The following is a 14,606-nucleotide window of genomic DNA, read 5'->3' as shown; positions in this document are numbered from 1 at the left end:
TCTGGTGCTTGAAATGATAAGGACAAGTGGATGGAGGGAGAAGAGAGCAAGAACATTGGGAACTGATTGAATAATTTGGCTTTGATTGTTGTTTTTGCTGATGCATGTGTGTTTCATTGAAACACCTACAGACATGCTCATAAAACACAAAAGCTGGCAGTTTAGATTTTTTGCTTACTGCCAGATGAATACATCTGTTCACTCTCCTTTCTTCATCCTTCCTCCCACTTCTTTTAATCTGTGCTCCTCTTCCTGTCCACCTTCACTTCTTACGCATGTATTTACATACATTGCATCGCCCCCCGTGCCTGCAATGCTGCACTGACTTGAACCCGCAGTCATCAGTATGCAAGCGAATGAGTTCAAAACCTTGTTGAATCTCTCCATGGTCAAAAGAACTTCAATAATTGTTTAGCCTCTAGCCACTTTCGAGTCTATTACAATCCATTATATACAATGCGCACACACATTTCAGACTGTACAATATTTCAGTATCTTACCTCATCTATTGAACCGTTCTCCACTCTGAATCGTCCAGCTCTCTGTATGGCCCCGTCTGCATCACTGGAGATGAGCTGAGGAGAAAGACAAGATATGCCATGAATGTGAGACCACCTGCGTCATGTGGAAGACATTACAGAGTACAGCTAAACAATAGGGTCAAAAAGTCTAGTAAAATGCATTTCTCTAAATTATTATTACTAATTATAGTATCAGCATAAAAATTTGAGAAACTGTCCTGGAATTGTACTTTTTTAAATATCTCATTCTAATATGCTTACTAGCGTTCATAAGTTTGGGGTCAGTAAGATTTAGTTTGATTTTTTATTATCTTTTTTTTTCAGCAAGGATGCATTACACTGATCAAAGTAAAGACAGTAAAGAATTTTACATCTGTTAAATACATACAGCCTTGGCGACACATCTTTCAAAAAAAAAAAAAAGATCCCAACCAACACAATCTACCAAGAGCAGTGCAAACTGGTGTAGAGCTGAAAATCGGGTGTAATCTACTAAAAACAGAGGCACAAGATGGGTTAAGACATACTTTTCTGGTGTGTTAAATAATGGACAAATATTAGTAAATTTACAACCTCAAACCTTAGTAAATAACCTTCCTAAATATTCCTCTTCCATAAATTTTGCACTCGGATATGCATAAGGTTAGCTGCAAAAAGGACTGTCCAGTGTCCACACCTTTCATTACTAATGTTTCACTGTTTCTTTATTTTTTAATGCCAAACAATGGTTTGCACTGATGCAAACTCTTTGAAAATCTGGCCCATGATGTTTTATTTGATCATAAACTGACATAAAATAAAAAAACTTCTTAAACCACTGGCTGATGTGTAGTGCTGGAATAATACACATTCCATTTTCGCTTCAAATAAATATAATTCCCTGCTTTGTTTGATTTAATTAGCCATCTCAAACATTTTGACACTGATAACTGCATCTATTGTGCACATAGTTTCTTTACGTTTTTCAAAATCCTAAAATTAAAATGGATTTTTAATTACTTTTTTTTGGTGAACTTCTGGGCCCCACTGCCTTTCTCTCTCACTCTCTTTTTCACCCTCTTTGGATGAATCTCTTTATTAAACTGTCTTCAGTTCTTATTTTTAAACAAATGGTTAAGCCACAATCTAAGAGGTCTGAGCATAGTTGCCAAGTATTATACGCGACTTTGGGCTTCTTTTTTTGTAAAGCTGCGTGAAAAAATCCCAGGTTACGGTTTTTTGGGCTTATTTTAAAAAAGATGGTTGCTTGTTAGGGAAATCTGACAAGCAACTTCGTTTCTTTATTTATGTTCGCCGTATTCTCCAATGCATTGAATGACACTTTGTCTGCTTGCAGTTAATAGCCAACCAGTGCAATAATATAAGTGCTGCAGCGTAATTTGCCAAATGTTCCGCTCCCTCCTCCCCCTCATTGGAGAAAATCACGTTCAAAAAGAAGGCGCGTGCCATGACGCTGTAATTCAAGCGATGACAGAAGTAGACGTAGAGGAGTGGGATGACTTTCTTTTAGCATTTTTTCATTTTTTTTACAATGTTTTTGTAATGTATTAATCATCACGGGCTATAATACTAAGAGTAAATCTGGTTCGAATAGCCTATATTTTAGTAGGCTATAAATATGTGGCTATGTTACAGCTCCTCTTTGAAGCTCTTGTGTTTTTCTCCTTTTCCATCTCTCCAATCCTATTTTATTTATGTTCGCCGTATTCTCCAATGCATTGAATGACACTTTGTCTGCTTGCAGTTAATAGCCAACCAGTGCAATAATATAAGTGCTGCAGCGTAATTTGCCAAATGTTCCGCTCCCTCCTCCCCCTCATTGGAGAAAATCACGTTCAAAAAGAAGGCGCGTGCCATGACGCTGTAATTCAAGCGATGACAGAAGTAGACGTAGAGGAGTGGGATGACTTTCTTTTAGCATTTTTTCATTTTTTTTACAATGTTTTTGTAATGTATTAATCATCACGGGCTATAATACTAAGAGTAAATCTGGTTCGAATAGCCTATATTTTAGTAGGCTATAAATATGTGGCTATGTTACAGCTCCCCTTTGAAGCTCTTGTGTTTTTCTCCTTTTCCATCTCTCCAATCCTATTCTGCACACAGGTGATTGGAGATGAGTTTTGTTCCCATTTTTGTTGCAGTTTGCTGATTTTTGTAAAATAGCTTCCGTTTTTGCTTTTCAGATAAAAGAGTTTAATATGTTGCAGGCTCATTTATTGGTAATAAATAATTGATAATAAATAATATTGATGATAATAAATCATAAAAAAAATTGGGTTTGTTTTTGAAGCAGTGGTTGCTTATTTGTCTTGCGAAAGTTGGTAACAGTGGGTCTGAGAGTGCTTTAGAGGTGCTCATAAAAAGACACAAGAGAGACAAGGCAGCATATAGCTAGTCTGCTCAACACAGATACACACAGGTGACTTTGTTTAGATGAAAACCCTTCAATATGAATGCAAAAGCAGCTGCACACACAATCACAGACTAGTTACAGCCAAGTGATCCCTGTGTGTCTGATCTGTGTGCAGCATTGATCACTTCTGTGCACACTCACTCACTCACTCGCTCACTCACACGTCTGTTTGTTTTAGCACGTATTTGTAAGAGAAGTAGTCTCAGTGAAAGACTATCTGCACAGATATTGTGTGTGTGTGTGTATGTGGGACAATCACTTGAACCTGACACGATGTAATCTGGTCTTTGCAGTAAAATTGCAACATCCCCCCAGATGGAACAATGCTGGTAGCTAGGCAACAGAACACAGAACCTCTCCCATTTCCTTTTTCTTCAGTCACCTTGTTTTCCTCCTCACATTTCTCCCACCTTTCTTCTCCACCTGTTGGCCTGCCTCCCTCTCTTTTTCTTCCCTATTCTCTGTATCTGGCAGACCAAACTGCTAAAAACAGACTGCAGCTGCACTGCAGCTAGAGAGAGACTGGCTGTAAGAGTGTGATATTGTTGTTGTATGTATTTGAGTGTGTGTGTGTATGTGTGTGTGTGTGTGGCAGATGGTGTGCCTTGGCCTCAGAATGCCAAAAGTCCAGGCAGAACATTCTAGATAGACTCTTGCGTTCACATTAATCACTTAATAAGTACTCATTTGGTGTCCTAGTTGAGATAAATCAAGACCAAAGCAGAAAAAAGAGTTAGTTTATATAAAGTTGTTCTTTATATAAGTGTATGCTAAGTTGGTTTTGGGTGGGTATTGTGGTTAACACTGACATTGTGTAGGGGTCATGAACTGCCTCAATTTTGAAGTAATAGGCTACTTAAAGCCTGTGCTAATTTACATTAAGTGTACGCTGACTGCAAAACAGTGGTAGGTAAATCGTTAAAAAGGTTTTGTGGATAAATTTCTTCATGTTCAAAAATGGATGCAGGGGATCAAAACCCTTGAGACAACTTGATATTTGCTCATGACACATGCCTGTGATACACAACATCCCCTCAAATGGACTTACACACCCCAGGAATCTACTTTAAGCACACAGAGACACAATTATGTGTCTCATAAGATTTTTTTTATTTTGCCCAGTGACATTTTGTGGTGCTATTAAGGTGTTTTGATAAATGCCATGAGGTTAATGATAGCAGGATAATAACAGGACAGTCTACCAAACTCAAGCAAAAGTTCAAAACACACACACACACACACACACACACACACACCCCAATATCAGAGAAGCATGAGAGAGAGTACAAGAAAGAGAGAGAGCAGATGATAATAAATGCTATTGTGACTGGGATGTAACATTGATCTTTTTAGAGAGCTTATATATGTGTTCTCATGCCTCACACAATAGAATGAGAGAGACAGATGAGTTGAGGAAAGAATATGGAGAGAGACACAAATGGAAAAAGCAAAGCATTTGAATCTGAGAGAAAAACAAAAGAAAACATTTCCATAATCTAAATCAGTCCACACTGTGGAATGGAGCTTTGAATGAATTGTGAAACACAGAACAGGTTTATACAATGAGACCATCAAACAAAGGCCTGCAATTACCATACATTTATCACAAGAGTCTTTTCAGTTTTTGGAAGGGGCAGGAAATTAATCACTGCAAGTTTTGTGCTATTTTCACTAAAGTAGCAAGATGAATACATGAATACACATTTGTGCGACTTAAACAATTTAATTGGAAACAGATTAAAATGAAAAATATAAACCCAGTTTGCCGAACCTGAGTTGGAATATTAACCTAGGCTCATTGGAAAAACAAGCATCTTCCTACATTTTTGGATAACTTCAAAACCGAACCTATTAACTGCAGTTTCCAGCTGAAATGTCTCAATGGACATTTCATTTCTGAATTGCCACAATATATATTACAAGAAACATAAAAAAACAATATAATTTCACTTTGAAAGTGTCATGAAAACAATTACGTAATAATTAAGAAGCAATTACGTAATATTTACCAGGCACATTTTTGCAATGAGCCTGTGTTGAGGAATACTTTTATGAAGTATTATATTAAAAGACAGACATGCAGCTATGGATAAATGCCAGAGGAGCTGCTTCATGTGCCCTTTTGGTGTGTGGAGGACCTTTAATTTTAAAGTTTAAGGGGCACAGGTTGTAGCAGTGACATCAAACAAGTGACATTTTGTGCGATTGTATTTTTCTGTGTGTTCTTTGTGTGTGTGTGTTTGTGAGAGACAAAGCCTCCATGCCACGCCGAAGTAATTAAAGCAAAAGGAGCCCCTACCAAGTATTGAGTACATGTACAGTAAATGAACATACTTTCCAGAAGGCCAACAATTCACTAAAAAGTTTTTTTTTATTGGTCTTATGAAGTATTCTAATTAGTTGAGATAGTGAATTGGTGGGTTTTTGTTAAATGTGAGCCAAAATCATCACAATTAAAAGAACCAAAGACTTAAACTACTTCAGTCTGTGTGCATTAAATTTATTTAATACACGAGTTTCACAATTTGAGTTGAATTACTGAAATAAATGAACTTTTCCATGACATTCTAATTTATTGAGATGCACCTGTATATGATGGCAGATCTCACTCTTATGTCTTTCTCTAAAACTGTATAAAACACACACAAACAGAATACCAGTGTAGGGGAGTAACTAACTAAAATGCATTGGGCGATGGTTCATATAAATGAACCAATGTACTATGTTTTGACATGGTTATATAAATTAGGGTGTTTTTTATTTATTTAGAATAAATTTACCTGTTAAGATTTGATGCTGTCACCGTCACCCTAATTAAGTTTGTTCATTCATGAATTATTAAACTATGCGATATACAGTAAATTAGTAAATTAAATTAATTAAATTAGTAAATAGTAAATTCCAAATCTTCTATACTTATCTTGCTGGATCTGTCCGCTGTTTTTGACATGGTTAACCACCAGATCCTCTTGTCAACCCTATTGGCAAAGGGCATATCAGGAACCGCACTCCAGTGGTTTGAGTCTTACTTCTAAGCTAGGTCCTTCAAGGTATCTTGGAGAGGTGAGGTGTCCAAGTCGCAACATCTACTGTAACTACTGGGGTGCCTCAGGGCTCAGTTCTTGGTCCACTTTTCTTCTCTGTCTACATGGCATCACTAGGTTCTGTCATTCAGAAATATGGCTTTTCATATCACTGCTATGCTGATGACACTCAACTCTACCTGTCATTCCATTCTGATGATCCGACGATATCTACTCGCATCTCAGCTTGTCTAACAGACATTTCTTGCTGGATGAAGGACCATCACTTTCAACTCAACCTTGCCAAGACAGAACTGCTTGTGGTTCCATCAAACCCATTGTTTCACCTGCCTTGCTCTCAGTTGTTGAAGCCCTAAGACTGGCAAGAGCAGATTCCAAATCTTCAATACTTATCTTGCTGGATCTGTCCGCTGCTTTTGACATGGTTAACCACCAGATCCTCTTGTCAACCCTATTGGCAAAGGGCATATCAGGAACCGCACTCCAGTGGTTTGAGTCTTACTTCTAAGCTAGGTCCTTCAAGGTATCTTGGAGAGGTGAGGTGTCCAAGTCGCAACATCTACTGTAACTACTGGGGTGCCTCAGGGCTCAGTTCTTGGTCCACTTTTCTTCTCTGTCTACATGGCATCACTAGGTTCTGTCATTCAGAAATATGGCTTTTCATATCACTGCTATGCTGATGACACTCAACTCTACCTGTCATTCCATTCTGATGATCCGACGATATCTACTCGCATCTCAGCTTGTCTAACAGACATTTCTTGCTGGATGAAGGACCATCACTTTCAACTCAACCTTGCCAAGACAGAACTGCTTGTGGTTCCATCAAACCCATTGTTTCACAATTTCACCATCCAGTTAGGCACATCAACCATAACTCCTTTAAAAACAGCCAGAAACCTTGGAGTTATGATTGATGATCAGCTGACTTTTTAGACCACATTGCTAAAACTACCCGGTCATGCAGATTTGCTTAATTCAACATCAAGAAGATCAGGGGTCTCATTTATAATACTCTCCGTAGATTTCATCCTAAAAGTTTATGTAGGCACAAAAGCTAGATTTTGCATACGCTCAAAAGTTTTCAGATTTATAAAACCATGCGTACGCCAGAACCTGCGCAAAAATCCTTTTATAAATATAAATATAAAGATTGTGCGTACGTGCATCTCCACCCCGACTCCTCCCCGAAATCACCATATATGGAGCTTACAACGCCTAGTTTTACTATGCATAACTTCATCTGCATATCATTTCTATGCATATTCCTATCAATGTGACACAATGTTTAACACCGTCAAAGGTACAAGACATTAAGGAAATATGAGATGCGTCTAAATTCATATAATTTTGGTTTAACTTCTGCGTAATGATTTTATGTAATTTCATTGCTTATCTCCATTAATGAGAGTGGAATATTTAATGTAAATGTATATGAGGAAATTAAAACAGTTTAAAATAGTTGTTTACATTACTTTTCTTTCTCCAGGAAAAAAAGTCCATACGCATGGGTCAGAGTTTGCGTGCAGGTGTGCAAATTTTCCAAAGTTGTGCAAAGTTTGTTTTTTATAAATCCCACCTTTGCGTAGGAAGTGGCGTATGCCTCTTTCAGGGCAGGTTTTGTGCGTACACAATGGTTATAAATGAGGCCCCAGGACCTTTCTTTCAGAACATGCTTCATAACCCCTTGTTCAAGCTCTTGTTCGGTCCAGGCTGGACTATTGCAAAGCTCTCTTGGCAGGTCTTCCAGCCAGTTCTAAAAAACCTTTACAATTAATCCCGAACGCGGCAGCAAGATACATTTTTAATGACCCGAAAAGAATGCACATCGCACATCACACCTCTGTTTATCAATTTGCACTGGCTACCAATAACTGCTCGCATAAATTCAAGGCATTAATGTTTGCCTACAAAACCACCACTGGCTCTGCACCCCTTTACCTAAATTCATTACTTCAGACTTATGCACCCTCTAGAAGCTTGCGTTCTGCAAGTGAATGTTGTTTTATTGTGCCATCTCAAAGAGGCACAAAATTACTTTCACAGACTTCTAAATTAAATGTTCCTTGGTTACAAGTTCCTTGGTCCAATTAGGTGGAATTACCTTCCCAACTCAATACGAGCAGCTGAGTCCTTAGCCATCTTCAAGAATCGGCTAAAAACACATCTCTTCCATCTTTATTTGACCCTCTAACTCTAGCACTCTCTATTCTAATTCTATTCTTAATAAAATAAATAAACTTGCCCCTTTTAGACTTGCATTTACTAACTGCTTGTTTTCATAAAAAAAAATAACACTAGCTTCTCTATTCTTTTTGTATTCTATGTATTTGTTTTCTTTTTATTTATTATACAATTAACAAAAAGCAAAAAAAGTCCTTTAACATTAGCTTGCTCTATTCTTTTTCTATTCTATCTGTTTTCTTTTTATTTATTATATAATAAAAAAAACCTTGCTACGTGTACTGCGTTAGGCTAACTGAGACTTGTTATAGCACTTGCATATTGCTCTTTTGTTGATTTTAATTGCTTCCATTGTCCTCATTTGTAAGTCGCTTTGGATAAAAGCATCTGCTAAATGACTAAATGTAAATGTAAATTATATTGTAAGATAGTTGTTTTTTTATTTACTTAAGTTACCTAGGTGCCACGGTTCTGGGGCCTTATGTATAAAACTTTACGTAGATTTCATCCTAAAAGTTGTGCAAAGTTTGTTTTTTATAAATCCCACCTTTGCGTAGGAAGTGGCGTATGCCTCTTTCAGGGCAGGTTTTGTGCGTACACAATGGTTATAAATGAGGCCCCAGGACCTTTCTTTCAGAACATGCTTCATAACCCCTTGTTCAAGCTCTTGTTCGGTCCAGGCTGGACTATTGCAAAGCTCTCTTGGCAGGTCTTCCAGCCAGTTCTAAAAAACCTTTACAATTAATCCCGAACGCGGCAGCAAGATACATTTTTAATGACCCGAAAAGAATGCACATCGCACATCACACCTCTGTTTATCAATTTGCACTGGCTACCAATAACTGCTCGCATAAATTCAAGGCATTAATGTTTGCCTACAAAACCACCACTGGCTCTGCACCCCTTTACCTAAATTCATTACTTCAGACTTATGCACCCTCTAGAAGCTTGCGTTCTGCAAGTGAATGTTGTTTTATTGTGCCATCTCAAAGAGGCACAAAATTACTTTCACAGACTTCTAAATTAAATGTTCCTTGGTTACAAGTTCCTTGGTCCAATTAGGTGGAATTACCTTCCCAACTCAATACGAGCAGCTGAGTCCTTAGCCATCTTCAAGAATCGGCTAAAAACACATCTCTTCCATCTTTATTTGACCCTCTAACTCTAGCACTCTCTATTCTAATTCTATTCTTAATAAAATAAATAAACTTGCCCCTTTTAGACTTGCATTTACTAACTGCTTGTTTTCATAAAAAAAAATAACACTAGCTTCTCTATTCTTTTTGTATTCTATGTATTTGTTTTCTTTTTATTTATTATACAATTAACAAAAAGCAAAAAAAGTCCTTTAACATTAGCTTGCTCTATTCTTTTTCTATTCTATCTGTTTTCTTTTTATTTATTATATAATAAAAAAAACCTTGCTACGTGTACTGCGTTAGGCTAACTGAGACTTGTTATAGCACTTGCATATTGCTCTTTTGTTGATTTTAATTGCTTCCATTGTCCTCATTTGTAAGTCGCTTTGGATAAAAGCATCTGCTAAATGACTAAATGTAAATGTAAATTATATTGTAAGATAGTTGTTTTTTTATTTACTTAAGTTACCTAGGTGCCACGGTTCTGGGGCCTTATGTATAAAACTTTACGTAGATTTCATCCTAAATGTGTGCGTACGCACAAAAGCTAGATTTTGCGTACATACAAACGTATTCAGATTTATAAAGCCATGCGTACGCAAGAACCTGCAAATTCCCTTTGTAATACCCAGTCAGCGGAAGATTGTGCATACATGAATCTCCACCCCGTCTCCTCCCCGAAATATCCACTGGCTACCAATAACTGCTCGCATAAATTCAAGGCATTAATGTTTGCCTACAAAACCACCACTGGCTCTGCACCCCTTTACCTAAATTCATTACTTCAGACTTATGCACCCTCTAGAAGCTTGCGTTCTGCAAGTGAATGTTGTTTTATTGTGCCATCTCAAAGAGGCACAAAATTACTTTCACAGACTTCTAAATTAAATGTTCCTTGGTTACAAGTTCCTTGGTCCAATTAGGTGGAATTACCTTCCCAACTCAATACGAGCAGCTGAGTCCTTAGCCATCTTCAAGAATCGGCTAAAAACACATCTCTTCCATCTTTATTTGACCCTCTAACTCTAGCACTCTCTATTCTAATTCTATTCTTAATAAAATAAATAAACTTGCCCCTTTTAGACTTGCATTTACTAACTGCTTGTTTTCATAAAAAAAAATAACACTAGCTTCTCTATTCTTTTTGTATTCTATGTATTTGTTTTCTTTTTATTTATTATACAATTAACAAAAAGCAAAAAAAGTCCTTTAACATTAGCTTGCTCTATTCTTTTTCTATTCTATCTGTTTTCTTTTTATTTATTATATAATAAAAAAAACCTTGCTACGTGTACTGCGTTAGGCTAACTGAGACTTGTTATAGCACTTGCATATTGCTCTTTTGTTGATTTTAATTGCTTCCATTGTCCTCATTTGTAAGTCGCTTTGGATAAAAGCATCTGCTAAATGACTAAATGTAAATGTAAATTATATTGTAAGATAGTTGTTTTTTTATTTACTTAAGTTACCTAGGTGCCACGGTTCTGGGGCCTTATGTATAAAACTTTACGTAGATTTCATCCTAAATGTGTGCGTACGCACAAAAGCTAGATTTTGCGTACATACAAACGTATTCAGATTTATAAAGCCATGCGTACGCAAGAACCTGCAAATTCCCTTTGTAATACCCAGTCAGCGGAAGATTGTGCATACATGAATCTCCACCCCGTCTCCTCCCCGAAATATCCATATATGGAGCTTACAACGCCTAGTTTTAATATGCATAACGTCATCAGCATATCATTTCCATGCATATTGCCATCCACGTGACACCATGTTTAACACAGTTAAGGGTAGACAACACCGTAGGAAAATATGAGATAAGGACTATAAATGCGTTTTGAGACATCACTATTCTAATTTATGCAATTTGCCTAAAAGGTAAACATATATTTTAGAATGTTTATAACCTAGATTTTTATGGAATAGGCCTTTTTTGCAGTGTAGGCTAGCTGTCTGACTCACCGCGTCAATAACTAAATATTTTGAAAATCAAACGCGCATATCTTACAGTTTCTTTTGAATTCTATCTTTTAAATATGGTGTCTGTCACAATATTGAGAAGAGCACGAAAGGGGTTATCATTAGGCTACTGTCTGTGCGCGACACCTGTGAACAGAGGTTATACTGTCATCGAACCTTTTCAAACCAGCCAATGGACTGTTTGATCAATGAGCGCATCCTTATGTCTGTGTTCCAAAGATGGTATGGTCTAGCAGTGGTTCCCAACCCTGGTCCTGGAGGCACCCCAACACTGCACATTTTGCATGTCTCCTTTCTCTGCCGCACCAATTTCAGGTCTTGGAGTCTCTACTAATGAGCTGATTACCTGAATCAGGTGTGTTTGATTAAGGAGACATGCAAAACGTGCAGTGTTGGGATGCCTCCAGGACCAGGGTTGGGAACCACTGGTCTAGACCAGGGGTGTCAAACTCAGTTCCTGGAAGGCCACAGCCCTGCAGAGTTTAGCTCCAACCCTAATTAAACACACCTGATCCAGCTAATCACGTCCTTCAGGCTAATTTGAAAACTACATGGTTTGTGTGTTGGAGCAGGGTTGGAACTAAACACTGCAGGGTTGCGGCCCTCCAGGAACTGAGTTTGACAGCCTTGGTCTAGACTCTAGAATGTCCATACGGTGCACACATATTTACGCCTAGTTTATTTTGTATAAATCCCGATATGTGCGTGGAAAATTGCTTACGCACATTTCCATGCCCATTTTATACATCAGGCCCCTGGACTTTTGTTTGTGTTCCTGATCTCCTGTCTTTAGTTCCTTTGACCTAGTTTTCCTGAGTTGCCCTGATTGGTTCATTCGGTTACACCTGTGTTTAATAATGATCTCATTTGTCTCCTATTATTTAAGCCCTGTGTTTTGCCCTTACTCCTTAGTTCCGGTATTGATGTTGATTTGTGCTAGTCTTCTGCGTTTCTCCTGCCTGTGGATTTATTAAAGGACTATCTTGTTTATTTCTATTCCTGCATTGTGTGCTTTCCATAGCTACACGTGACAGAATACCAGAACTCCAAAGTTAAGAGTTTTGCGGTGTTTTTCCCCCTTGCCTTTTGTTTTTTTCCCCACTATGGACCTGCCTGCAGGTTTGCTTGGAGCAGCAGGACCGTCCGTTGGAGGACCACACCAGGAACTTTATTGATCTGACGTGCCTTACTCACTCCCTGGACCGCTCGCTCTGTGTTTTCTACATCACCAGCCTGAGTGAGCGGTGTAAGGCATGCCTGCCAGCGGACGGTCCAAAGGAGAATTTTGCCCCATTTGTGGAGTGGGTGCTGGAGAGTAATGGACTATATTTCTCCGTCTGCCCTGCTGAGGAAAGCCCCACTTTCCCCCCTCTCCAGCCCCACTACCAAACCAGAGATCAGCCGTCATCCCGCTGCACGGATCAATTGTCTGAGCCCACTGCAGATGGAGAGCCTGAGCCTGCCGCGACACGTGAGCCAGCGTGCTTCTCTGCTGGTTCCGTCCAGCCCTGAATCTCCTGCGTCTCCACTGGTTCCGCCCAGCTCTTGCTCTCCTATGTTCTCTCCCAGCCTCCCTCTCCCACCTCATCTTCTAAAACCAGCCAGTTGCTCAGCCCTATCTCCGCTGGTGCCTGTCAGACCCTCAATCATCCCCTGTCTCTGCCTCCAGTCTCCGAGTTCTGGGATCCACCTCGGTCCTTCAACACATCGGTACTTACATAACTTAAAAGTTACCTGTTTTTGGAACCAAAAACTTTTGATCCACTTCAAATGTTGACTACTGTACATTTACATATTTATGTACCTTATAAAAATATGCTGCAATTGTTCTTTTGGTATACTAAACTGGTATACTTAAAGTCTGCTAAATTGGAACAACCAATTTTGTACTTAATGCACTTTAATTGTGCAAAAGTAGAGCTGAAGTCCAACTAAAGATATAATGAAGAATATTTGATTGTGCTAAAGTAGAACTACTGCAAGTATAGGCTCACATCAGGTTCACATTTTAAATATCTTGCATTTAAAGAACAATATTATTCAAAGATCATGCAATCCTTATCAATAGTGACATTAACACAGATTTTGGGCTTAATATTAAGAAATGTGCACTGTTACATAAGTACTCCAAATAAATTTTAAATATAATTTTTATATCAGTAAGTCTTGAGGGATATGTCAGTAAATATGTTAAAAGATTTGAACTACACTTAGTATGAAATGTATTTTAAATATATTAATTTTTACTAGGGTATTATAATTAGCTTCTAACTTGACAAGCTAGTTTCAAAGTAGCCAACACTAGGGAAGTAGGGAGGAGGAATGATGATATAACTGGTTTTAGTTATATTTAACAAAACGAAGGATTTCCCTCAATAACACACACCGACACATACTGTAAATGAACAAATCATATTGACTAGATTTATATAAGTGTGCTGTTCTTTACCACGCCAGGCATTTCTCACCAGAACTACACACAAAGTTCTGTAAGCAAATAAATAAATGTCTACAACGTTGCTTAATTGTGTCCCATCCCATGTCCCATCTTTTGAACAGTCTTGTGAAAGTGACCCACCCACAGTATTGGACGCAGTGAGTGTGAGTCACTCTTGATGCTTCATATGATAGAGCTGCAGGCAACATGTTCCACTGAGCCCAACATGCTAATTTTACACACCACAGTCACTCTGCAGCCAACCCTCCCTCTGCTCAGCATATGTGTGTGGGGTTCGAAGGCGTTTGGACCTGGTTAGAATCAAATAATTATAATAAGAGCAATAAGTCAGAGGCAGAAGATACTAGGAGATGTGTATGTGTCATCATGCAGCATTATTAGAAATTTGTATATAGCCAGAGGGAGGCCCTCACGACAATACACACATTTAAGTCTCCACTCAACTGTGTCATTATATTGGTTTCAAATCCAGTTAATTCAAACAGTAACCTCTCAAATTCGGGAGTCATCTTCAAGAGCTATTTGTATTTATAAGAAAGAAATAGTATCAGAAAACACACTTATATTTATAAACTACTAAACGGCACAGTACCTGCAGGTAAACGTGGAGATCCAACTCTTCCTATATTTATATTAATTGCGTTTATATTTATTTATGCAAAGCAAAAGTAGCAGGTATCCACAGCCAAAAATGCTTGTTGAAAAAAAAGTATTTTTTTGAACACCAGAACACCAGATATATTGCAAAAGTAATTTTTGTATACCAGAACATAGTGGCTGTGTCTGAAACAAAAAGTCATTTTAAATTTAATTTACCTACATTTTTGCGAAACTCTAAGTATCTATACATTCAATTCACTC

General features: G+C 38.0%; 1 protein-coding gene across 1 annotated transcript in view; it reads right to left on the bottom strand.

The window, feature by feature from the left end:
* Window positions 1-14,606, bottom strand: part of LOC107597971 (GTPase-activating Rap/Ran-GAP domain-like protein 3) — a 64,720-nt gene that overhangs the window by 23,912 nt on the left and 26,202 nt on the right. Inside the window, exon 3 of the mRNA XM_016289194.1 lies at window positions 501-575. Within this exon, the coding sequence (XP_016144680.1) occupies window positions 501-575 (75 nt within the window). The remainder of the gene's footprint in view (window positions 1-500; window positions 576-14,606) is intronic.

The sequence above is a fragment of the Sinocyclocheilus grahami genome, unplaced genomic scaffold (assembly GCF_001515645.1).
Source record: "Sinocyclocheilus grahami isolate Dianchi unplaced genomic scaffold, SAMN03320097.WGS_v1.1 scaffold12.1, whole genome shotgun sequence".
Classification (NCBI taxonomy): domain Eukaryota; kingdom Metazoa; phylum Chordata; class Actinopteri; order Cypriniformes; family Cyprinidae; genus Sinocyclocheilus; species Sinocyclocheilus grahami.
The sequence above is the reverse complement of the archived record's forward strand: the minus strand, read 5'-3'. Positions and strand labels throughout refer to the sequence as shown.